The following is a 25372-nucleotide window of genomic DNA, read 5'->3' as shown; positions in this document are numbered from 1 at the left end:
TCCTCAAATTTGAACTAAACTCTGACGCAAAAATAATCCTATCGTATGATTCATCACTGAAACTTGTATCTAACTAATTAAAACACTTCCTCGATTAATTCAACGACGATTTCCAGCGGAGTGATCGTGGGCGGAAGAATAACTCAGTATCTGCTAGAAAAGAGCAGAATAGTGACCCAAGCGTCAGAAGAAAGGAATTACCACGTGTTTTATGAGCTGTTAGCCGGTCTTGATCAGCAACTCAGGGACAAATACGGATTGCTAACGCCGGATAAATATTTCTACTTGAACCAGGTGATCAGAACGTTCAACTGAATTAATATTTGCTCATTTAACACTTGGCTAATAAATTCATTCAGAATAATCATATGATAATTGTTCACCAGGGTGGGAACTGCGAAATCGATGGCAAGAGTGATGTTCAAGATTTCAAGGCACTGCTATCAGCCATGCAGGTCCTCGGTTTCACGTCCGAAGAGCAGGACACAATTTTCAAGATCCTCGCCAGCGTGTTGCACCTTGGGAACGTTTATTTCCACCGGAAGCAGATGAGACATGGGCAGGAAGGCGTCGAGGTTGGATCGGACGCCGAGATTCGTTGGGCTGCTCATCTTCTTCAAGTTAATTCCGATGGCATCATTAGGGCACTCACCACGAAGACAACGGTACATTCACATTGCACTACTAGTGACATCACTTCTTATAAATAATTGCATTTTCATTTATTTACTAGTTGTAAATGAAAAATTTTATATATATGCAAGATTATATGCCTTGATGTGTTTTGTGAATTGAGGAGTTGATAGGTTAAAGAAATTAAGTGGAAAGGGTTAGGTTGTTATTATATTACTCATATGTTATTACACATATGTGTTTAACTTACAATACGTGTTCAGTTGTTTACAATATCAAATTTTTAATTTTATAAGACTTGGTCTGAGTCTCACAGAAGTTGCATGTGTATTTCATATGTGTGTCCACATATGCACATGTTCCCTTGCTTATAACATGACATTTCAAATTTTATTCAAATCCAAAGCTGTCTCATAGCTGTTTAAGGTTACTGAACGTCTCTGAGTCTCAGAAGTTGCAAGTGTATTTCACATGTGTGTTCATATGTGTGTCCACATATGCACATGTTCCCTTGATTATAACATGACATTTCAAATTTTATTCAAATCCAAAGCTGTCTCATAGCTGTCTAAGGTTACTGAACGTCTCTTAAGACTCAGTCTGAGTCTCAGAAGTTGCAAGTGTATTTCACATGCGTGTTCATATGTGTGTCCACATATGCACATGTTCCCTTACTTATAACATGACATTTCAAATTTTATTCAAATCCAAAGCTGTCTCATAGCTGTCTAAGGTTACTGAACGTCTCTTAAGACTCAGTCTGAGTCTCAGAAGTTGCAAGTGTATTTCACATGTGTGTTCATATGTGTGTTCACATATGCACATGTTCCCTTGCTTATAACATGACATTTCAAATTTTATTCAAATCCAAATCTTTGGTCTGAGACTTCATCTGACTCTCTCATAAATTTCTAAAAGTCCAATTTTTTTCTAAAATAAAATTCTTACAGGAAGCAAGAAACGAAAGAGTCTTCACAGCTCTAAACATCGATCAAGCTCTGGACGCAAGAGACGCGTTCGCCAAGGCGTTGTACAACTCATTATTTTCATGGCTAGTAGCTCGCGTGAACCACATAGTTTACAAAGGAACGAAACAGACCGCCGCCATCTCGATACTCGATATATTCGGGTTCGAGAACTTCACGGAGAACAGCCTGGAACAACTATGCATCAATTACGCGAACGAGAATCTTCAGTTCTATTTTAACAAGCACATATTCAAGCTGGAGCAGCAAGAATATGCCAAGGAGAAAATTGATTGGACTACTATCAATTACACGGTGAGTAACAGGATATTTAATGGTGGAGAAATTAACTGATAAGACTTTATTGATGCTTCGTTTGAAAATTAAAACAGCTAGTCATTGAGAGAAGAACATTTTTATTTATAACAATTTTAATTGTTTCTGACAATTATTAATGGTTTGAATTATTATACCAAAAAATTTATTATATAAAAAGTAGAATTATTATACCAAAAATTAATTGGAAAATTGGGAAATGCGTGCAGGATAATTTGCCAGTGATTCACCTAATCGCAAAGAAGCCTGTTGGTATACTACACCTTCTGGACGATGAAAGCAATTTTCCGAAGGCCACGGATCTCTCGTTCCTGGAAAAGTGTCATTACAATCATGCTCTCAGCGAATTGTACTCGAGACCAAGGATGAATTCCGCTGAGTTCGCGATTAAACACTATGCGGGTCAAGTTTGGTACAACGTCGAAGGTTTCTTGGATAAGAATAGGGACACGCTGAGACCCGACGTGGTAGAGCTGTTGATCAGCAGTAAAATATCTGTGAGTTATTGTTTATATAACAAGTTTTAATAATCCTACTGTTATATTAGACTATTAACTTAATTATTCTTAAAGAAGATTTTTAATAAATTCATAATTCACAATTGTGATTCATAATTCATAAATTCATCTGAATGGTCTACAATTTTAAACTGAATAATGAGATGTCACTACAAACTTTTTCTCGATGTTGTTAGATGGTGAGCAAAATGTTCCAGCACGTAAGAACGACACATGAAGCAAACAAAACCATGAACAAACCGAATGGTAGATTTGTTACTATGAAACCTAGAACGCCGACTGTGTCTGCAAGGTTTCATGACAGTCTGCAGCAGCTTTTGGACTCCATGTCTCAGTTAGTATATTTGGAACTTTTATTGTTTTTGGGAGATTTACAAATTTTGGAGAACCACATTCCAAATCCTCACATCTCCAATCCCACACACCCCAGATCCATCACATCCCAAATCCCATACACCCCAAATCCCACACATCCCAAATCCATCACATCCCAAATCCATCACGTCCCAAATCCCTCACACCCCAGATCCATCACGTCCCAAATCCCATACACCCCAGATCCATCACATCCCAAATTCCATACACCCCAAATCCATCACATCCCAAATCCATCACATCCCAGATCCATCACATCCCAAATCCTTCACACCCCAAATCCCACACATCCCAAATCCATCATATCCCAAATCCCTCACACCTCAGATCCATCACATCCCAAGTCCTTCACACCCCAAATCCCACACACCCCAGATCCATCACATCCCAAATCCCACACACCCCAAATCCCACACATCCCAAATCCATCACATCCCAAATCCCACACACCCCAAATCCCACACATCCCAAATCCATCACATCCCAAATCCCACACACCCCAAATCCCACACATCCCAAATCCATCACATCCCAAATCCCTCACACCCCAAATCTATCACATCCCAAATCCTTCACACCCCAAATCATTCATGTCCCAAATCCCACACACTCCAAATCCTTCACATCCCAGATCCATCACATCCCAAATCCTTCACACCCCAAATCCCACACATCCCAAATCCATCATATCCCAAATCCCTCACACCCTAAATCCTTCATATCCCAAATCCCACACACCCCAAATCCTTGACATCCCGAATTCCAAATCCCCCAAATCCCTCACACTCCAAATCCTTGACATCCCGAATCCCAAATCCCCCAAATCCTTCACACCCTAAATCCTTGACACCCCAAAACCTTGGCATCCCAAATCCCCAAATCTCGAACCTCCCTAAAACACTAGAAACCCCAAATCTCCAAACCTCCAAATCCCCAAAATCCCAAGTACCTCAACATCCAACCCAACCCCACCCTCCAACCCAAATCCTCCCAAATCCCCATAATCTTCGGGTCCATAATTTTCAACGCGCACGTCAACATTGCAGATGCAATCCATGGTTCGTGCGGTGCATCAAACCGAACACAGAGAAGGCGCCCATGAAATTCGACATGCCCTGCGTACTGGAGCAGCTGCGTTACACGGGAATGCTCGAAACGATTCGAATTCGGAAAACGGGTTACCCGGTCCGACTCTTGTTCGGACACTTCGTGGATCGGTATAGATACCTGGTTTCCACGCATTTACCTAGAGGAGCACCTAACAAGGAGCTTTGCCGAATAATTTTGGACAAGGCTGCTCCGAAGGAAGCTCAGTCGCAGTATCAACTGGGACTCACTAGGGTGTTTTTGAGGGAGTCGTTGGAAAGGACTTTGGAGTATAATAGGGCGCTGATTTTGGAGAGGGCGGCTATTACTGTTCAGAGGTAGAGTATTAAAAATCATCTAGTTTGATTATTTAGTTAGTTTGCATAGATGATGTGGATTGGAATCTTTGACTGAAGCTAACTAAAATTGAACATTTGTATCTTTGATGAATCTCACATGTAGTCGAGTTGTATTTATTGTATGATAACTAGAATACAAGTAATTTTTTATAAAATACCGAATTTGTAATTAAACAAGGTTCTGACAAAGCTAGCCATCCACATGTAAAGCAACAGCCTATATGTTAGTATATGAACATCTGATACAATGTCTGTAATTGTCCCACAAAACAGGTACACAAGAGGATTCCTCGCCAGGAGAAGGTTCTTAAACATTTCACGTAGCACGGTGCTGATACAAGCCGTTTATCGCGGTTATCGCGAAAGGAAGAAGTACAGGGCGTTGAAGAAAGCGGCGTTAATGGCGCAGAAGATATACCGAGGCAAAAAACAGCGCGATAAGTTTAAGGTGCTGAAGGAAGAAATGGCAAAGAGGGCGGAGATCGAGAGAGCCAGTAAAGAACGAGCTAAGGTGAAGCAACAGAGGGAGGAGCAAGAAAGAACCTCCAGAGCTGTGGCTGGTGTGAACCATTTGGAGATTCCGGCTGAGTTGGCCTTCATTTACAGTAAACTTGATGGTAATTTCTTGGAAATTGTTGGTTAAGTGTTGGGGCTATGTAGGATTTATTTCTGAATGGTTAGATTAGATAGTAGATTTACTAGTAGATTAGATGTGGATTATTGGATTTGTGTATATTGTGTTTATGTAGTTTAGGAGTTAGGTTAATAGGTCTAGGTATGATTATGGCTAGGTAGATCCATAAATACCTGTGCACTAAAATTGCAAAGGGCCTAGGTTCCTATACTCCACATCTAGGTCACTAGGTCTAAATATCATTATGGCTAGGTAGGTCCACAAATACCTGTGCACTAAAATTGCAATGAGCTTAGGTTCATATACTCCACATCTAGGTCACTAGGTCTAAGTATCATTACGGCTAGGTAGGTCCACAAATACCTATACACTAAAATTGCAATGGGCCTAGGTTCCTATACTCCACATCTAGGTCACTAGGTCTAAGAATCATTATGGCTAGGTAGGTCCATAAATACCTGTGCACTAAAATTGCAATGGGCCTAGGTTCCTATACTCCACATCTATGGTTCTAGATACCTATACTCTCCACATCCCTATAAGTCTAGATATACCCTCCATATCCCTATAGTTGTAGCTATACTCTCCACATCCTTGCAGTTCTAGATACCCTCCACATCCACATAGTTCTAGATCCCTATCTCACTAAATTCTTATATTCCTAAATTGACATAGCACTAATCCTCTTAGACATTTAGACACTTGTAGTCCTAGGTGCCTATAGCTCTAGATCACCACATTCCCAAACTCATACACCTCTAAATCTCCACATCACTCAGATGATTGTATCCTAAATAATGATGTGAAGATCCATATGTCCCTACATCCCTACATTTCTAAGTCTCAAATCCACATGCACCTGGATACCTAAAGACCTAGACCTCCACATCTTCAAACCCATATACCTCCACATTCTGATACACCCACCCATCTTGATTCATCAGATCTTGATCTTAATAGTACAGTCTTACAATAATAATAGTCTTACAAATCCTTAAATCGATAGACTTGCCATAACCCTAACAGCCTAACCCTGCATCCAACTAATCACTACAATTTATTCTTACAGACTGGCAGCCTACCCACACAGAAAGAAACCTCCTGAAAGTTGTAGGCCAAGTGATCCCCATGCACCACAACTACACTCTACCCAACGACATCGACCAGCACCAGTTCTCGAAATTCACCAACATCTACTTCAAGAGCCACATCTTCGGCATGAAGCGAGAACCAATAAAGACACCGTTCCTAGCGAAAGCCAGAGATCAGGATTACACTGACTCACTGATGATCTTCAAGATGATACTCCGCTTCATGAACGAGAACAACTTGAGCGGCAAAAGGGAGCAAGCTTTAGGAGACTACATAGTGAACAAAGGCATCGTCAATGAGAAATTGCGAGACGAGATTCTGTGTCAGTTAGCTAACCAGACGTGGAAGAATGAGAATGATGCGAATAAAGAGAGGGGATGGTTGTTGCTGTCGAACTGTCTGTCAGCGTTTCAACCATCGTCGACTTTGTTTAAGTACTTGCTGAAGTATGTGTCTGATCATGCGTACGATGGATACAAGGCTTACTGTCAGAGGAAGCTTCTGCAAGGTGAAAGAACGATATTCAGAATTATGAGCAATAATCAGCAGATTGTTCATCATGTGCCGAGAAACTATCCTCCGTGCGTTCTGGAGTGGAGGGCGAATAGGAACCGAGTTAATATGGCGCTGAGTGTGGGATTCTATGATGGTGAGTAGGTGTGAACTTTCAGTTGGAGAGTCAGAGGATAGGGTTAGGTAGAGGGATGAGGATAAATGATTTTTGATGAGGTCACTAGGTCCCACTAGGGCACCACTGTTCTGAAATCTGAGGACTCCAGTTCCAAATTCCTAAAGTCACAAATTCAAAAATCCTACAGCCAAGGTTCTAAACTCCTGAAGATTCCAAGGTTCCAGACTGAAAATCACAAAGCACCAAATCCCAAGGTCACAAGGTTCCAAACTTCTGATATCTCAAGATACTAAAATTCCAAAGTCCTCAAGCTTCAAACAGCTCTAAAATTCCAAGCTCCCATGATCTCAAAATCCCTCAATTCCCAAGGTCCCATGATTCCAAAATCCCCAAGTCCCAAGGTCCTAAAATTCCAAGGTCCCAAAACCTAACCTAACCTAACCAAAAAAACCCAAATCCTACCCAGACTCGAGCAGAAGTTAAGAATCCTTGCAAAAGGTATGGTTATTCACTTCAGCATCTATTTCCAGGTGAAGTAGTGACCTGCGCAGTGGATTCATGGACGACCTGCGAGGAGTTGGCTAACCTAGCCGTCCACAATCACGGTGTGGACAATTCTGGCTGGACCATCACTCTGTGGAACCAGTTAGATGGTCCAGACGCCATAGTGACGGAGACCAATGGATTCGATTACGTGCTAGACCTGATTTCGGAAATGGAACTGGCTCCAGCGTTCCCAGCTGCCAAACACATGTTCCTGGAGCAGCGGAAGAATAGCTTCCCTCCGATTAAGAAGAGAGAAGTGAGTGCACGTTTATGTGGGGATATTATGAGTGACTGTGATCTCTTATGACTGTGTGATGTCTTTCAGCATACGCAGATAATTCGAGAGCTGGAGCAGGAGATAGAGCCGCCGGTTCTGAAGACCTTCCAGCCTCTGGAGAGGAAGACGGTACCCAAGGTTGTGGACAAACCTGTGGAACCGGAGATCCAGTCGCCGAGGAGGCCGGCTGTTCCTCCTCCGCAACCACCTGTCACCAAACCATCGGTATGTGACTTCTTGCAAATCTATCTTACTGAGAAGTGTATTTGAAACATCCTTGATGTTTATTAATAGATGAGGAAGCAATCACATGAAGGAATACTCGAGACCACAACCGAGACAGGTCTCTCCCGCAAATCTGCCCTGAACGACAGATACTTCGAGAAGGAGAAGCAACGCAGCCGCAGTTTGGATAACTTACTCCAACCAGAGGTTGTGGCTCCACCCGTGAAGCTAGCCAATCTGGGTCTATCCTCCTCGAAGTTGAACGAACGTTACCACAGTCTCGAGAGGATAGGCGAAACGTCCGCGGTCAGCAATGTGGAGTACATGAGCAGGAACGAAATCTCGCAGGAGAGGAAGTACAGTAGGATAACCAGGACGACGGAACCGAATATCGAGGAGGAGGACCTTACCATCGATTTTGAGTACCCGGACATTCAGTCGGTCAGCCAGACTGGGAGGTCCGAGGATGATAAGAGCAGCTACATTAGGTCCCAGACTAGGTTCATCAAATCTCAGTACCCTGGTAAGCTTGCTTAGGTCTTTAGTTTTTATGTGATCAGGTCACTTCATCGCTTTGTTTATGGGATCACTGGAGCATTCAGTGATCAGGATTTCAATATTGTTGATGTTAGAAGGGTAGAGGCTAGAATGTGAGGGATCACCAGTTAGGTAACTTCTAAGCTATCTAACTACCTACTCTCCTAAGCTACCTACTAAGCTAACTACCTACTCTCCTAAGCTACCTACTAAGCTAACTACCTACTCTCCTAAGCTACCCAACTACCTACTCTCTTAAACTACCTAACTACCTACTCTCCTAAGCTACCTACTAAGCTATCTAACTACCTACTCTCCTAAGCTACCTACTAAGCTATCTAACCACCTACTCTCCTAAGCTACCTACTAAGCTAACTACCTAGTCTCCTAAGCTACCTACTAAGCTACCTAACTACCTACTCTCCTAAGCTACCTACTAAGCTACCTAACGACCTACTCTCCTAAGCTACTTACTAAGCTACCCACTCTCTTAAATAACTAAGGGCATACCTCAGTCATACCTTAGATCATAAGGTATCTGAAGAATGTGACGAAGTAATTTCAACATGTTCAGACTTTCAAAGAATGTGCTACTTTCAGTACATTCCCTCAATGTGTTGCAATTCAATCAGATCCCTAACAGTACACCTTTGGAATGCGACTGAAATCCTAAGTAATGAACCTCAAAGCTAACAGTCCTCCGTATAATTTGAAGGTAAACGAGCACTGCCAGGCAGTCAATCCAGCCGAGCATACATCGAGAAGAGCGAGTACGGTGTGAAATCGTCGGCCATGTCAGACACGAGCGAAGCTCCTTCCCTGGCGTCCCACGTAAGGCGAGTCAGGGTCCCTAGTCAAGCTTCGGACGTGGACCAGTTTCTGGACGAGTTGTTCATGCCCGTCCTCGACGGCAACCTGGACGAGCTATCGGACGCCAGAAGCCTGGCCGCCAGCATCAAAGGTACAAAGGAAGACAGATCTCGGAGCGATGCCATAATCCTTGAATCCCTGGAGCGAGATCATGCGCCTCGAACTGTGAACGAGTTCATTGAGAGGATGATGAAGAGCGACGACGAAACGATCACGGGTGAAGAGTTGTCAAGGAGGATCAAAGGCGGAGGCAACATGGACATACCCAACCAGAACGCGACCTTCAACTTCGGTGCCATTACGCCAGGGATGATGTCACCGCCCATGATGATGCCGATGTTCAGTGCACCTCAACAAGTACCCCCTGCTCAGAGCAGCAGCATGAACATGAATCCTAGCTTCATGCCCATTCCGATTTATAGTATGCAAGGACTCAGTCTCCCTCAGTATCCTAATTCACCTCCCAATCCTAACAACGACATGATGGCCTATCAGCAGAACTTGCAAAGAGCCTTCCTGCAGAGTGCCATGGCGCAGAATATACAGATTCAACAGCAACTGCTTGCGCAGAATCAGGCTCTTCAGCAACTGCTCGTGCAGAGCCCTCAGAACTCTTCGCAACAACCGGTGAGAAATTTTTTATCAGTTCGTGTAGGAGTTTTGAGAATCAACACTGCAGAATTTTCGGTTATTTTCTGGGGAGTGAAATTGGTTGATGTTTGGTCTTTGAAGGGGGGTTGGATATCTACACGTTTGATATGTACACGTTAGATGTTTACTCGGTGGATTTGCACGTGGTGGTTTTGTTGCGTTGGATATTTACGCGTTGGATATCTACACGCTATGTTAATACGCGTTGGATTGCTGCGCGTTAGATATCTGCACGCTAGATTTCTACACGTTGCATTACTACGCGTTGGATCTCTACGCGTTGGATTTCTATGCGTTGGATTTCTACGCGTTAGATATCTGCGCGTTGGATTTCTACGCGTTAGATATCTACACGCTACATTACTACGCGTTGGAATTTTACGCGTTGGAATTCTACGCGTTGGAATTCTACGCGTTGGATTTCTAAGCGTTGGAATTCTACGCGTTGGAATTCTACGCGTTGGAATTCTACGCGTTGGAATTTTACGCGTTGAATATCTATGCGTTAGATATCTGCGCGTTGGATTTCTACGCGTTAGATATCTACACGCTACATTACTACGCGTTGGAATTCTACGCGTTGGATTTCTAAGCGTTGGAATTCTACGCGTTGGAATTCTACGCGTTGGAATTCTACGCGTTGGAATTCTACGCGTTGGATATCTATGCGTTAAATATCTGCGCGTTGGATTTCTACGCGTTAGATATCTACACGCTACATTACTACGCGTTGGAATTCTACGCGTTGGAATTCTACGCGTTGGATTTCTAAGCGTTGGAATTCTACGCGTTGGAATTCTACGCGTTGGAATTCTACGCGTTGGATTTCTAAGCGTTGGAATTCTACGCGTTGGAATTCTACGCGTTGGAATTCTACGCGTTGAATTTCTACGCGTTGGATTTCTAAGCGTTAGAATTCTACGCGTTGGAATTCTACGCGTTGGAATTCTACGCGTTGGAATTCTACGCGTTGGATTTCTAAGCGTTGGATTTCTACGCGTTGGAATTCTACGCGTTGGATTTCTAAGCGTTGGAATTCTACGCGTTGGAATACTACGCGTTAGATATTTACACGCTAGATTTCTACGCGTTGTATATCTGCGCATTGAATTTCTACGTGCCAGATCTTCATTCCTTAAATTTTTACGCGTCGAATTTCCACATTTTGAACATCTATGCATTCAACATCAACATGCCCAATATCTCCACGTTAGACATTTGCACGTCGGATATCTACACGTTGGATATTTTCCTGTCTTATAATTACGCGTTCAATTTTCTCTCACTGTACATACATTCCAATGCATTCTATGACATAAATCATCACAATTCCTTGAAAAATAACATCTACAAAAATACCTAGAATCGCAGAAAATCAAAACCAACCACAATCCAATTAACTTGAAAGTTCCATACCCAATTGAAAGGTTAAACATCGAGCAATTTAAGTCAGTGAAAACCTAATCTTGACAAACAAGTATTGCGTCACAATCTCCAGAAAGTAATCGACAAACACAAACGCACAAACAGACACAACCTCGAACAAATATCGATTCTCGTACAGCAGCATCACCTTTGTCGCACAATAACAATATACTCACTGTAAGATGTTGTAACACGTGTGTAAAACGATGAATCGCATGTTAAATATCATCACAACGAACGAATAGCGATCGTTCCACACACGCGATCGGTCACTTTCACGATCACATAACTGGTATAAGTACTAACACGATCGTTGTTTGCGCAATACACCGCACGAACGGCTTTAAAAGTGAATTACGATCGCCTCGTGATTTGTGTCCTTATCCGGAGGAAAAGAATCCTGGTGGGCTTTTAGAGCCGCATCGCGGCATGGGTGTGTGTTTCCAGGGCACGGTGTTGTCCGCAGGCCCCTCCAGTATGAATCTTGTCCCCCCAGCCCCTCAAAACGGTGCCCAAATGGGGCCCAATGATTCTATTGGACGCTACTCTAAGGTATCTAATGATTTCATCTAACAACAAAAAATCAAACTTGTATATTTATTACTCGTAACCGTTTCAGAGTCGATTGTTTTGTTTCTGTTTAGCTCTGATGTAATTCGAATGTTGTAACATATGTCAATGATATTAACTGGTTATGGGAAATCGATTTCTGCAGCCGATCGGTACAGTGGCGTGCTAGAATGTGCCAATACTATTTTAACATTCGACTCGTGCAAAATTCCTTCAAAATTTTAAACAATTTTTTAAAATAAATGACGATTTAGAGTGAAAACTTTGTGTAAATATTTTTGGAGAGAACCTGGTGTAAATACTGTGAAATAGTAAAACTTTATGTGAAATATCGACCGAGCAATCTTTCACAGCACTGTACATAGTGGCACGGATAAAGTCATTCGAAGCATTGTAAAATAAAAATAACTTTCTCTGATCAATTACCAAAATATAACAAAGCTTGCAATCATCAGGTGTCGTTCAGAGAACCAGAAGACGGAGAGCTTTGGTCGACAGAGAAGCAAGCAGGACCGCAATCGTTGAACCAACGTCAAGAGGTAACCGTGAAAGCTCAGATCCACCGTTCCCAGAGTCCCCCGAGGAAAAATTCCGAGTTGGTCCGCAAAACCAGCGTGGAATACGCGGTGAAGAAAACGATCGTCGAGAGAAAGGCTGGTGACAAGAAATCCTCGGGTCCGGTGGATCCCAAGAGGTCCAACAAGAACAACGTGCAAAGCAATTTCACGAATGTGCTGAGCGAGCTGAAGAACCGTAAGAGTAGTGTGGATAGCAATTTATCGAACTCGAGTAATAATAAGGGTGTGCCACCTCCTCCGCCGATGCCACCTCCTTTGGAGTCGCATGATCCTTCGGAGTCGAGGCCGTTTTTGGATCCTTATGGACGGGCTAAGACTGTTCGAATCGGCAAGTGGAGGTAAGGATGTTAATAATGAAGCTGCAAGTCAAAAATTTTGGATAGCTTGTATGATCTCATGTGAGGATGTGGAGAGACTTTGTGTGACGTCATGTGAGGATGTGGAGAGACTTTGTATGATCTCAGCATTGAAGGATATTTTAAAAAGTTGCTGTTGAAGTGTACAGAGTGATTTACTAAGTTTGTACTTAGTACCAGAACACTTATATGACATCATATGTGGAGACCTCATATGATCACATATGAGGATATGTAGAAACCTTGTATAATCTCAGAGTTAAAAGACACTAAAAAATTACTGTTGAAGTATACAGAGTGTTCAACATCCTCTAAATTTGTACTTAGAACCAGAACCCTCATATGGTCTCATATGTGGATATGAAGAGAGCTCATATGATCTCATATGAGAATATGAAGGAACCTTGTATGATCTCACAGTTGAATGATATTAAAAAGCTTGTTCTGAGGTATACAAAATCTTCAACATCCTCTAAATTTGTGCTCAGCACCAAAGTCCTCATATGACCTCATATGTGGTTATGAAGAGACCTCATATAATCACATATGGACATATGAAGAAACCCTATATGATCTCAGAGTAGTTTGATATTAAAAAGCTCCTGCTGAAGTATACAGAGTGTTCTACATCCCCTAAATTTTTGCTCAGCACCAAAACCCTCATATGATCTCATATGTGAACATGAAGGGACCTCATATGACCACATATGAGTATACGAAGAGACCTTGCACAATTTCAAAATTGAATGCTATTAAAACATTACTAGTAACATTTCAAGGTCCCTGTGCATATAAGTTTGATTTAAGAGGACACCCTATATCCTTGATGATTCATTTAACACATTTTCAGATGGCCCCCACCGAGCGACTCGAACGAGAATCAAAGCCAAGACAGCTTCATCGAGTTCAAAATGCGTCAACAGCACCAGCAGCGTAAAATCACGCCCCAGTACCAGGAGTACAATCAAGGAGACGGTGAACATAGCACAGAGGGTGCGGTGGAATGGGAAGAGTTCGAGATCGAGAACATAGTTGGTGTGGAAGAGAAGATCACTCACGCTCCTGTCCCTAGCAAGCACGAGAACGGGTACAAAGAAGAAGGGGAGAAGAAGAAGAAGAAGTCCAAGTACGATAATATTTTTTACTTCAATCCCTGGGAAGAGGATTATTGAATGACCTGAATTATTTGTTGAATGACTTTCGCTCATGTTCTTTGTTAGGTCCGGTTTGGAGGTGGGTGCACAGAGGCCATCACCAGGCAGTATAGGAAAATTGAAGCTCAGCTCGGAGATGCGGCAGAGGTTGGAAAAGGTGACTGCGAATCATAGTGTCAGATCGACGAAGACCAGCGAGAAACCAGCACTGCCGCGAGAGGATGGTAAAGTGAAGCGTTTGGAGGATAATAGGAAGCTTCTGCTCGAGCAACAATTAGGTAACTTTTGTGTTGAGGGTTAATTTTTAAGATTGATAAGAGTTAATGATATTGAACTATCGTAGGAGGACGATGGGACGATTACGCTTCCACGGCTGACGATACGCAAAGCGTGACTTCAAAAGGCACGACGGATATGATGACTCAAGCGCAAGTGGTTAGAACTCAAATTGAGAGGATGGAGAGGCCTGTGCCTCCTCCGCTTCCGGTTACTCCTCCACAACCTCCTAGTCCCAGAGGTGGAAGCATGTATAGTAATAGGTACTTTTGCAACCATGTGTGGATACGTTAATTGAACCTTGTAATAGCTTGGTGCTTATATTAGGTATATGGTACTTGTATTAGGTACTCATACGTTACACACACTAGATTTTCATATGATACTTGTACTGGGTACTCATATGTTACTGATATTGGGTATTCATATGGTACTTGTACTAGCTACACATATATTACATATAGTAGGTATTTATATGCTACTTGTACTAGGTACTCATATGTTACATATACTAAGCACTTACATGGCACTTGTACTACTAGGTATCCATAAGTTACATATACTAGGTACTCATATGACACTTGTACTGGGTACTCATATGTTACTGATACTAGGTATTCATATGATACTTGTACTAGGTACTCATATGTTACTGATACTAGGTATTCATATGATACTTGTACTATGTACTCATATGTTACATATACTAGATACTCATATGATGCTTGTCCTAGGTACTCATATGTTACTTATACTAGGTATTCATATGATACTTGTACTAGGTACTCATATGTTATTGATACTAGGTACTCATATGGTACTTGTACTATGTACTCATATGTTACATATACTAGATACTCATATGATGCTTGTCCTAGGTACTCATATGTTACTTATACTAGATATTCATATGGTACTTGTACTAGCTACTCATATGTTACATATACCAAGTATTCATATGTTACTCATACTAGGTACTCATTACCATAACAAATGTCTACTGGCACTTCCACTGTACACTTATAATTTATTACTCTATTAATTACCTTGAAGTGCTACTAAATGACAATGATAATTAAAAACACTTCTTCAAATATTTAAATCAGGTGAACAACTAATTAAAAATCTTTATGTATCAATATGTTCTGTGGACACTATGTTTGGTCACACAGTCTGAAACAACTGCATCCTATAAATCTAACAAAATTAATCAGCTCTTAAACTTCTCTCATTTCAGTCAATCAGGAATAGCTCAGCCCAGGTCTCCCCCAGCGCCCGTAGAGCCAAAGTCCCGGGACTCCTTCAGAACCTCCCCAGACTCCGAAGCGTTCGACCACTTCGCCAAGAGCCAGCGCGACATGTTCAGCCAAAGTCGCGACATATTCGCGTCCCAACAGCACCTCCGCGAGAACCACGAGTACCGCAACGACTTCGACAAGTCCCGCCAAGACCAAAAATCCAAGGACTTCTACGGGAAAGACAGCACGGATCTCGCGAGTTCAGCCAGAGACCGCAGCTCGGACTTCGACTCGCGTCGCGATCTGAATTCCGACATATTCGACCCGAAATACGCCAGAGACATCTTCGAGAACACGAGTTCCAAAAGAGACCCGTTTGGAATGACCCGTGACGTGTCTCCCAAGTCACGCGACAGCTTTGGAATGCCATCGTCTAGGGACTTCGGTGTAATGCCGAACACCAGGGAGTCGTTCGTAGCGGCGCGTCAGAGCTTCAAAAAGCTGGATCGCGAGGTCGACAGAAGATCCAGCATCGCGTCGACCCATCGCACTGACAAGATGGAGAGGATCGAGATCGAGGAGTGGCCGGAGTTCCTGAGACCCGTGATGCCTCCAGCAGAGAAACCGGAAATTGAAAAGGTGCAGGAAGTCGTGAACACCAAACTGTACCCTCAAACGTCCACCGCTCATTTCACGTACAACCGAGTGACGTGGTCGTTGAGGGTGAAGAAAGAAGTCTTTGCACCCAATGAGACATTAAACAGTCCTCTGGCATTGCATTTGGTCTTCTGTCAAGTGGCCTACGATGTCCTCGCCACGTCCAGTATTAGAATCACCAAAGAGGACAGGCAGAATATGCTGAAGATGCTGGACAATTATGGAGTCACTTTGGACAACCTGCAGAGCACTCAGCATAAGATTACTATTAAGAAGAATGTTGTCGATATGGCGAAACAGTGGCCTTTGTACTTTGCGAGGATCTTTCCTGTGTCGGTGAGCAAATGAATATTTAAATGTATTTGTGGTGTCTTCGGGTTGTGGAACTTTTGGACTTTGATGGACTTTTATGGGGTTTTAGGATTGTGGTGTTTTGGATTGCAGAGTTTTTGGATTTATAGGTGGAATATGGGAACGTTGGGACGTGGGAAGTTTGGAATATAGGGGTTTTGGGGTGTAGGAATTTCGGGTCGATGGAATTTCGGGACGACAGAATTTCGGGGCTTGGCGACTTTGGGACGATGGAATTTCGGGGTGTGGGAATTTCGGGACGATGGAATTTCGAGGCGTGGGACTTCGGGACGATGGAATTTCGAGGCGTGGGGACTTCGGGACGATGGAATTTCGGAACAGTGGAATTTTGGGACGATGGAATTTCGGGACGATGGAATTTCGGGACGATGGAATTTCGGGACTATGGAATTACGGGACGATGGAATTTCGGGACAATGGAATTTCGGGGTATGGGAATTTCGGGACGATGGAATTTCGAGGCGTGGGACTTCGGGACGATGGAATTTCGAGGCGTGGGGACTTCGGGACGATGGAATTTCAGGACCTACGAATTTCGGGACGGTGGAATTTCGGGTCGATGGAATTTCGGAACGATAGAATTTCGGGACGATGGAATTTCGAGGCGTGGGGACTTCGGGACGATGGAATTTCAGGACCTAGGAATTTCGGGACGTTGGAATTTCTGAACGTAGACTTCGCAACGTAACTTCAGAACATAGCACCATCAGAACATAACCACAAAATCTTAAAATTATAAAGCCACACACCTCCGAATCTCAAAATTCCAAAACACCCAAACCCACTAACTTTTTTAATCCTCCAAACGTCATCAATTCTCCATCTTCCTAAATTTCATCAACTTTAAAAATGAAAGACATTACAGCTAAATCCAGTCCACATATAATGCAAAGCAAAGCATTAGCAATGTGCAACTGTGCCATAATGAACATGTCCGTTCCAACCCAAGCAATCAACATTCTGAATCAAATTAGGTTTACCATATTTGTTTCGCTTGTTTTTCCATATGAATCACATTTAACTGTTCGCTACATGCACCGTGTGTGAATTCATACATGGCTAATCACACGTGCAATTCTTCAGTAGAAAGTCATGAATAGAAAATACTGTGATTAAGAATACCATTGCTAGTTTAACTTTGGAGTATCGAGCAGTTGTTCAATGTACTTCTTACGATGTAATTATGTCACGTGCTACCGTTTCGTTTTCTATTTTCATTGGATAGATTTTAATACCGTTGACATGTAAGTCTAATCAAGCTGATTAATTGACTAATTTAATTTGAGTGATTTATTATTTGTTCACAGAGTTGTTCATTATTTGTTCACAGATTGGACCTCAGCATCCAGAAACCCAACACGTAGCCGTCTCCCATCACGGTCTCCGACTCATAAAACGCACTCCAAACGGCGATCTGGTGATTCTAGAGACTTTGCCTTTGGAGGACATTGTTTCTGTGAGTTCACCCAGAGCCGGCGTGTGTGTTATGCAAATTTCGTCCGGGGTTAGGCTACCTCTGCACACCAATCGGGCGCCGCAGCTGACTGAGATGATCAACACTTACATCAGACTGGTAAGTCTCATACTTAATTTATATTATAATATATGGGCTAGGTACCATGCGTGAAAATACCACGCGTGGAAGTACCATGGATCGAATTACTATGCGCCGAATTACCATGCGTCGAATTACCACGCTTGGAAGTACCACGGATCGAATTACTACGCGCCGAATTACCACGTATCGAATTACCACGCGTGGAGACACCACGCGTCGAATTACCACGCACCGAATTACCACGCGTAGAGTCACCACGCGTCGAATTACCACGCGCCGAATTACCACGCGTGGAGACACCACGCGTCGAATTACCACGCACCGAATTACCACGCGTGACGTCACGACGCGTCGAATTACTACGCGCCGAATTACCACGGATCGAATTACCACGCGTGGCGTCACCACGCGTCGAATTACCACGTATCGAATTACCACGCATTGAAAATACCACGCGTGGAAGTACCAAGCGTGGAAATACCACGCGTGGAAATACCAAGCTTGAAAATACCACGCGTGGAAGTACCAAGCGTGGAAATACCACGCGTGGAAGTACCAAGCTTGAAAATACTACGCGTGGAAATACCAAGCTTGAAAATACCACGCGTGGAAGTACCAAGCGTGGAAATACCACGCGTGGAAGTACCAAGCTTGAAAATACCACGCGTAAAAGTACCAAGCGTGAAAATTCCTCGCGTGGAAGTACCAAGCGTGTAAATTCCACGCGTGGAACTACCAAGCATGAAAATACCACGCGTCGAAGCTTCATTTCTGAATTATTAAGCAAAACACACGGACTTCTGATGTTGCTACGTGACACAATTGAAGAAAGAATGTTGTCAAACGGTTAAGGTCAAATTGCAACGGTGCAGCGAAGTTGCAAGACAATGTAGATTTCAGAAAGCGAACCCAAGGACACAGGTATAGGTTTTCCGGTAAGATTTCGCAAAATTTTCCGGATTTACGTTTGCTCTCAATTAACTACGGATTGTTCGAACACAGCCGGATACAGATTGAATTATAAAAGGAAGAATCGAACGTGGCTGAAATTTCTGCGGTAAGACACGATTGACCGACATCCGTGTGTGTCGTTTTCTTCGATAATCTAGCTGTGTAACCGTTATCCGTGACGAGTCGCGTTTCCGAATAACGCGAAACGTTTTGCGCGAATTGCTGCGATAAATTTCGCGGTTGCATTACGGTTTGCTTTTGATGTTTGCGGAAACTTCTTGTAATCTTCTACAATACTTCCTAACATTTATTCTTGTAATCTTAAAACATTCTTCTGGTCTTCTTCAAAAGTCCTATGTGAAAATTCTTTCTGCAGTTTTAAAAACTTTTTTTAAAAATTCTTGCAATTTTAAAAAATTTGTTTGAAAAATCTTATTGCATTCTTCAGAAAACCTTGTTCAAATTTTTTCTTGTAATTTTGAACAATTCTTCCGAAAACTTTTCTTGTCATCTTCAAGAATCCTTGCTAAAATTTATTCTTCTAATCTTGAAAAATTTTTGTGAAAATTCTTCTAATAAAAATTCTCCTTCAAATCTTCGAAAATTCTCACTAAAAGTTTTTCTGTAATTTTAAATGCAAGGGAAAGCATAAGGATAAGACTAATTAATATTTGCATCGATTTTCTTTTGATTTAGAAATGTTTGCATGAATAGACTGGTTCTCAATGCAGATTATTTTATCAAGAATTTTCTGCGATTTTTATGGGGAATTGATTAAATTTATCAGTGATGGTTAATTCATGAGGAAAGTTATCTGGATCATCGATTTCGGTCATCTGATAGAATTTGAGGTTCTTGATATACACTTTCTGATAGTGGTCATTAAAATTGAACAGCTACTTAATTTGTTAGATGAATTATTCTTAAGATTCTATTATAAATATGCTAAATAGTGCACATACCAGAGCTTCACAATTAAAATTAATTAAAACATTTATTATTCTTTCTAACAATTTTTTTTGTCCTTCAAAAATATTTCTAGCCTAAAATACTGTATCAAAAATTATTAGACAAACTTGAATAAAAGAACGAATGATCGAACAAAATTTTTTTAAACAAAGAAAGAAAATTTCTTGAACAAAAAATGTGCATAATAATATCAGACGAGAGTACAAAACTGAGTTTATTAAAAAGAACAGAATAAAATTGTAATAAAGTGTAGTGTAACATAAAATTACATAGCTTAAATAAAAACTGTAATAATCCACAGGTAGTAATTACAAAACGAGTGTTTATCAACGACCCAATATAGTAAACGTTATCAAGAAAGTATCCACGATTTCTCTCAGCGGATTCCTCTTTTTCCATTTCTCCGGAGGATGCAATCTCTCTAATCCCGCGACAAGAACGTGGAATCGGCAAGATCCTCGAAGGTCGGCGAGTACGTTTTTGCGCAATTAATCGCGTGCACACAGTCGCCCCGATGAAGTAACGCGATCGCACGTGTGGAAATCGGGTACGGCTGTAATAAGCGCTACAGAAATGAAATAAAACGACGAGGTGTGCGTCCAAGACGCATACCAGCACGGTAATGCGTAGGTAGCGGAAAACGAGGCCCACGATTTCCTTGAGAAACGATCCTGATAGACGTCCCTAAGGAAGCGTTTTAACATTTCGAGATGGCGTCGTTAGATTCGATTGCTGAACGAAATAGAGAGAACGCTTATTTATTTCCTTGCCCTGGGTTATTTATACTTATTTATATTTTGTAATAATAATCTTGTTGTTTGGAAATTTTATAAACATATTGTTCTAAAATTATATTACCTTCTTTTGGAATTATATGCAGATACGAGTATAAGCTTCCATTTTTGAGACATCCTGTAGAAGGTGTGAAACATTATACCGTAATCCATTGTTTGTTCCAACAAAGAGCTATTTTGTATCAAGAATACTGTTGAACGTTTATGCAGTCCTTGTCAAACTAAGCTAATTGCTGTCAGTGCAATTTTGTAGCACTTTTATGAAGTCAAATTACAATAACATGAATCAGAGCCTTTGTACTTCTTGAAATCATTGTTGTCTATAATTGGTGATCAGGCATTTTATATTGGAGATATTAATGGGGCTCTTATACTGCTATTTTCCTGAAGCTTTACCCTCTAATTTGATGTATCATAAGTGGTATTTGAAGATACTTTTCTGTCATGAATTTATAGTGACATAAATTAGTAATAACTTACACTTCCTATACTTTTAACTGAATCATTGCTTGATACATGTGGTCGTCAGCCATTTTGTATTAAAGATATCGAAGGGGCTCACATACTGCTATTTTCGTGATACCTTAACCTTTAATTTGATGTATCATAAATGGCATTTGAAGATACTTTTCTGTCATGAATTCGTAATGACATAAATCAATGACAACCTCGACTATATATATTTTTAATTGAATCACTGTTTGGTACATATAGTCGTCAGCCATTTTGTATTACAGATATCAAAGGTGCTCACATACTGTTATTTTCGTGATGCCTTAACCTTTAATTTGATGTATCACAAGTGGCATTTGAAGATACTTTTCTGTCATGAATTCGTAATGACATAAATCAATGACAACCTCGACTATGTATATTTTTAATTGAATCCCTACTTGCTACATGAGATCGTCAGCCATTTTGTATTAAAAATATCAAAGGTGCTCACATACTGCTATTTTCGTGATGCCTTAACCTTTAATTTGATGTATCATAAGTGGCATTTGAAGATACTTTTCTGTCATGAAATCCACTTCCCAATCAAAACCAATCTCACAAAAACTACCTAAAAAACAAAGCCAACGATTAACCTTTCCATACCCAAATTCACGGAAGAAGCTATAAAAAGAACTTTCTCATTCGACGACAAACGAATGATTAAACCCCGACCGGTTCGATCAAGTCGTGTAATTACACCGGCAGTCGATTTTTTATGGTACGGAGAAACCTATAAACGGAGAGATCGAATTTCTCACAAGGTGTATTCGCTCCTCTCACGAGTGATACACCTGCGCTACAGGTATGGTGTGTTTACAATCGGACTCCGTATATTGAAGTTCGTGAGAGTCGCATCTCGAAGACGAATATTCCTGTCGACGTTTCATAATTCGCCGCAGGATAGTTTCATAATTCCTTCCTTTTTATCGGATGAAAATTGTCTAATTGCGAGACGCGGTGAAAGTCTCTTCGTTGGCGGAAAACGCATTGGAAAGGTGTCAAACCGGTAACAAATTGTTTGCCTCTTTTGTCGCGACGACCATTTTGTGACGACATTGCGTACAATAGATAGCCGGAAGATGTCGGCGTCTTTCAAACATTTTACGAACGCTGAATCTCTGCATAACATGTCTTGAGTCCACATGATTTTAATCATCTTTGAAGTCCACATTATTGTCTGGATCTAAATGCTTCTGATCATGTTTTATGTCCACATGATTTTGATCATCTTTTGAGTCCACATGACTGTGATCATCTTTTGAATCCACTCGATTGTCAACATCTTTTGAATCCACATGATTGTGATCATGTCTGGACCTAAGTGCTTCTGATCATGTTTTACGTCCACTTAATATTAATCGTGTTTTATGTCCACCTAACTTTGATCATCGTTTGAGTCCACATAATTGTATTCATCTTTTGAGTCCACATGATTTTAATCATCTTTGAAGTCCACATTATTGTGATCGTTTCTGGATCTAAATGTTTCTGATCATGTTTTATGTCCACATGATTTTGATCTTCTTTTGAGTCCACATGACTGTGATCATCTTTTGAATTCACTCGATTGTCAATATCTTTTGAATCCACATGATTGTGATCATGTCTGGACCTAAGTGCTTCTGATCATGTTTTACGTCCACTTAATATTAATCGTGTTTTATGTCCACCTAACTTTGATCATCTTTTGAGTCCACATAATCGTATTCATCTTTTGAGTACACATGATTTTATACCCAATCCAGACCAAGCTTAATAACCACATGGTCTTGTTTCATGTCCACATAATTCCTAACATCTTTCAGGTCCCATCAATAAAAAGCTTAAAACAAAATTGAGTAATCCTTCCAAGTATGTTAAAAGTCAACGACCAAGAGAGAAATGGGAAAGTGACACGGGTCAATGAGATTCCTATGCATTTTAAAAGGTTTTTGAGGCTCGAACCATTTGATATTTAAATTCACAGCAAGTTATTTATGCTATCTCCTATCCGCATTACTTTCTAAGCTGTCTCCCGTTCATCCTTGACAGTGTAAACTGGTTTCAGAAGCTCGACCATCAATTTCTTTTTTCATGTAAATGAAACGCGTAACAACTGTGTTTAAGAATTATCATAAAAAGATTGAAAATGCCGGGGAAGAAATTGGGTTGGCGATTATTTAGAAAGGATGTTTTGTCCCGGAAATCTGCTATTATAATTTCAAATGAAAACCATATGCACTATTGGAAAAAATCATTTTTTAATAATTAATAGTCAGTTCGCTACTTTAATTTTCTCAGTAATATTTCATCTTTCAATCAAGCAGAGAATTATCATTTATTTATGATTTTTCAAGTATAATATGAAGAATAGTAATATAATAGACATGCAATATATGAAACAGTGCAAAGTTGCAGTAATTAAATTTTCATCAATCAATTTTCTAATAAAAAATCGTTCAAATGATTTTGTCAACAAACCTAACTACTTCAGAAACATTTTTCATTCCTGCATGTTAATTCAAGATTAATCATTCTCCGTTACGAAACCAACACCGTTCATAAAACAGGGCTTATCACCGTCGTAAATGAACAATCCACGATAAGGTTGCCAATCGCAACGCGAGTGTACGCAACAACAACGTGTAATCTTGTCAGTCGACTTCAATGGGATTCCGATTAATTATCATAAAAGAACGTTCGATGTACAAACAGCGGTTACTTCTTTCACCGTCATTTCGAAATCATTCGACCCCGATCCATTCTTCATCCGCTGCCATTATCCGGCAATATACGGCCATAGTTGGATAGCCTTCAATTTTCGATTGAAATATTATATTTATATGGTGCTGTTCAAGGATTATGATCTAAGAAGTTATGTGGAATCTTGAGACTCTTAGTGGGAGGCTTCAGTTGTGGAGGTTTTTGAATGGAGACTTTTTTGGGAAGAACTTTTAGGAATGTAGTGCGAGAGGCAGAGATGGGAATTTTGAAGATGTGGTTTTCTGATCTCAAGGTTTTATAAAGTTGTTAAGGATCTGAAGGTTTCATAACCTTCTTAAGGATCTCAAGGTTTCATAACCTTGCTAAGGATATCAAGGTTTCATAACGTTCTTAAGGATCTCAAGGTTTCATAACCTTGCTAAAGATATCAAGTTTTAAACTATGTAAGTTTTGTGATTTGAAAGTATAAAAATATCAAGGTCAAAAACTCTTAAAATCTAGAGATCTTAGTCGTCTAGAATCTTCAAATCCTAAAATCCCAAGGTTCCAAAGATTTCAAGGTTTTAAAATCGTGAAATCTTGAGATTTCAAGGTTTGAAAACCTCTAAGTTTTAAGATTTCAAGGTTTAAAGATCTCAAGGTACCAAGATCTCAAGGTTCTACAAATCTCAAAATCCTTCTACCTGAAGGTTCAAAGGCCTCAAGATTCCAGAATCTTTAAAATTTGAGATCTGAGATCCCCAGAACCTTCAAACCCCAAGATCTGAAAGATTCAAAACCTCTAAGTCTCCAGATCTCAAAGTCTAAACACAACAAGGTCTAAAAATCTCAAGATTTAAAGACCTCAAGGGTCTAAATACCTCAAGGATCCAAAATCTCAAACTCTTCACATCTCAGATCCCCAAAACTTTCAAACCCCAAGATTTGAAGGACCCAAAACCCCTAAGTCTCCAGATCTCAAGTTCTAAAAATCTCAAGGTTCTGAGATCTCAAGGGTCCAAATACCTCAAGGTCCTAAGATCTCCAGGTCCACAGACCTCGATGTCATGTAATCTCAGATCCCCAGAACCTTCAAATCCCAAGATCTCAAGGATCCAAAACCTCCAAATCTCCAGATCTCACTAACCAAAGACCTACAGATCAAAAAATCCCAGAATCCCCAGATCCACCAAATTCCCATATCTGAACGTCTCATCCTCATCAAACACCCTATTCCTCAATAGTCCCACATCCCACATCCTATAACTCAAAATTGACCCACATCCCAAAGTAATCCACATCCCACATCTTAAAGTAACCCACAGTAACCCACATCTCACATCCCATATCTCAAAATTGACCCACATCCCACATCCCACATCTCAAAGTAACCCACATGACCCACATCCCACATCCCAAAACTAACCCACACCCCACATCCCACATCCCATATCTCAAAATTGACCCACATCCCAAAGTAATCCACATCCCATATCTCAAAGTAACCCACAGTAACCCATATCCCACATCCCAAAACTAACCCACACCCCACATCCCACATC

At 41.0% G+C, this 25372-nt stretch overlaps 1 protein-coding gene across 6 annotated transcripts in view; it reads left to right on the top strand.

Annotated features, from left to right (window-relative positions):
* Window positions 1-25372, top strand: part of Myo10A (unconventional myosin 10A) — an 88134-nt gene that overhangs the window by 30952 nt on the left and 31810 nt on the right. For 4 of the 6 annotated variants that reach the window (XM_076534777.1, XM_076534774.1, XM_076534775.1 and 1 more), the window contains 19 exons: window positions 117-294; window positions 387-665; window positions 1584-1913; window positions 2144-2431; window positions 2629-2786; window positions 3874-4251; window positions 4546-4889; window positions 5976-6647; window positions 7160-7431; window positions 7501-7677; window positions 7747-8200; window positions 8930-9711; window positions 11608-11712; window positions 12186-12646; window positions 13515-13790; window positions 13885-14096; window positions 14162-14357; window positions 15332-16325; window positions 17692-17934. In XM_076534777.1, coding sequence (XP_076390892.1) covers window positions 117-294; window positions 387-665; window positions 1584-1913; window positions 2144-2431; window positions 2629-2786; window positions 3874-4251; window positions 4546-4889; window positions 5976-6647; window positions 7160-7431; window positions 7501-7677; window positions 7747-8200; window positions 8930-9711; window positions 11608-11712; window positions 12186-12646; window positions 13515-13790; window positions 13885-14096; window positions 14162-14357; window positions 15332-16325; window positions 17692-17934 — 6799 coding nt within the window. The remainder of the gene's footprint in view (window positions 1-116; window positions 295-386; window positions 666-1583; window positions 1914-2143; window positions 2432-2628; window positions 2787-3873; window positions 4252-4545; window positions 4890-5975; window positions 6648-7159; window positions 7432-7500; window positions 7678-7746; window positions 8201-8929; window positions 9712-11607; window positions 11713-12185; window positions 12647-13514; window positions 13791-13884; window positions 14097-14161; window positions 14358-15331; window positions 16326-17691; window positions 17935-25372) is intronic. The other 2 variants (XM_076534776.1, XM_076534773.1) reach the window with 1 other exon arrangement.

This window comes from Megachile rotundata, chromosome 8 (assembly GCF_050947335.1).
Source record: "Megachile rotundata isolate GNS110a chromosome 8, iyMegRotu1, whole genome shotgun sequence".
In the NCBI taxonomy this organism is placed as follows: Eukaryota; Metazoa; Arthropoda; class Insecta; order Hymenoptera; family Megachilidae; genus Megachile; species Megachile rotundata.
This window is presented reverse-complemented; position numbering and strand designations above follow the sequence as displayed.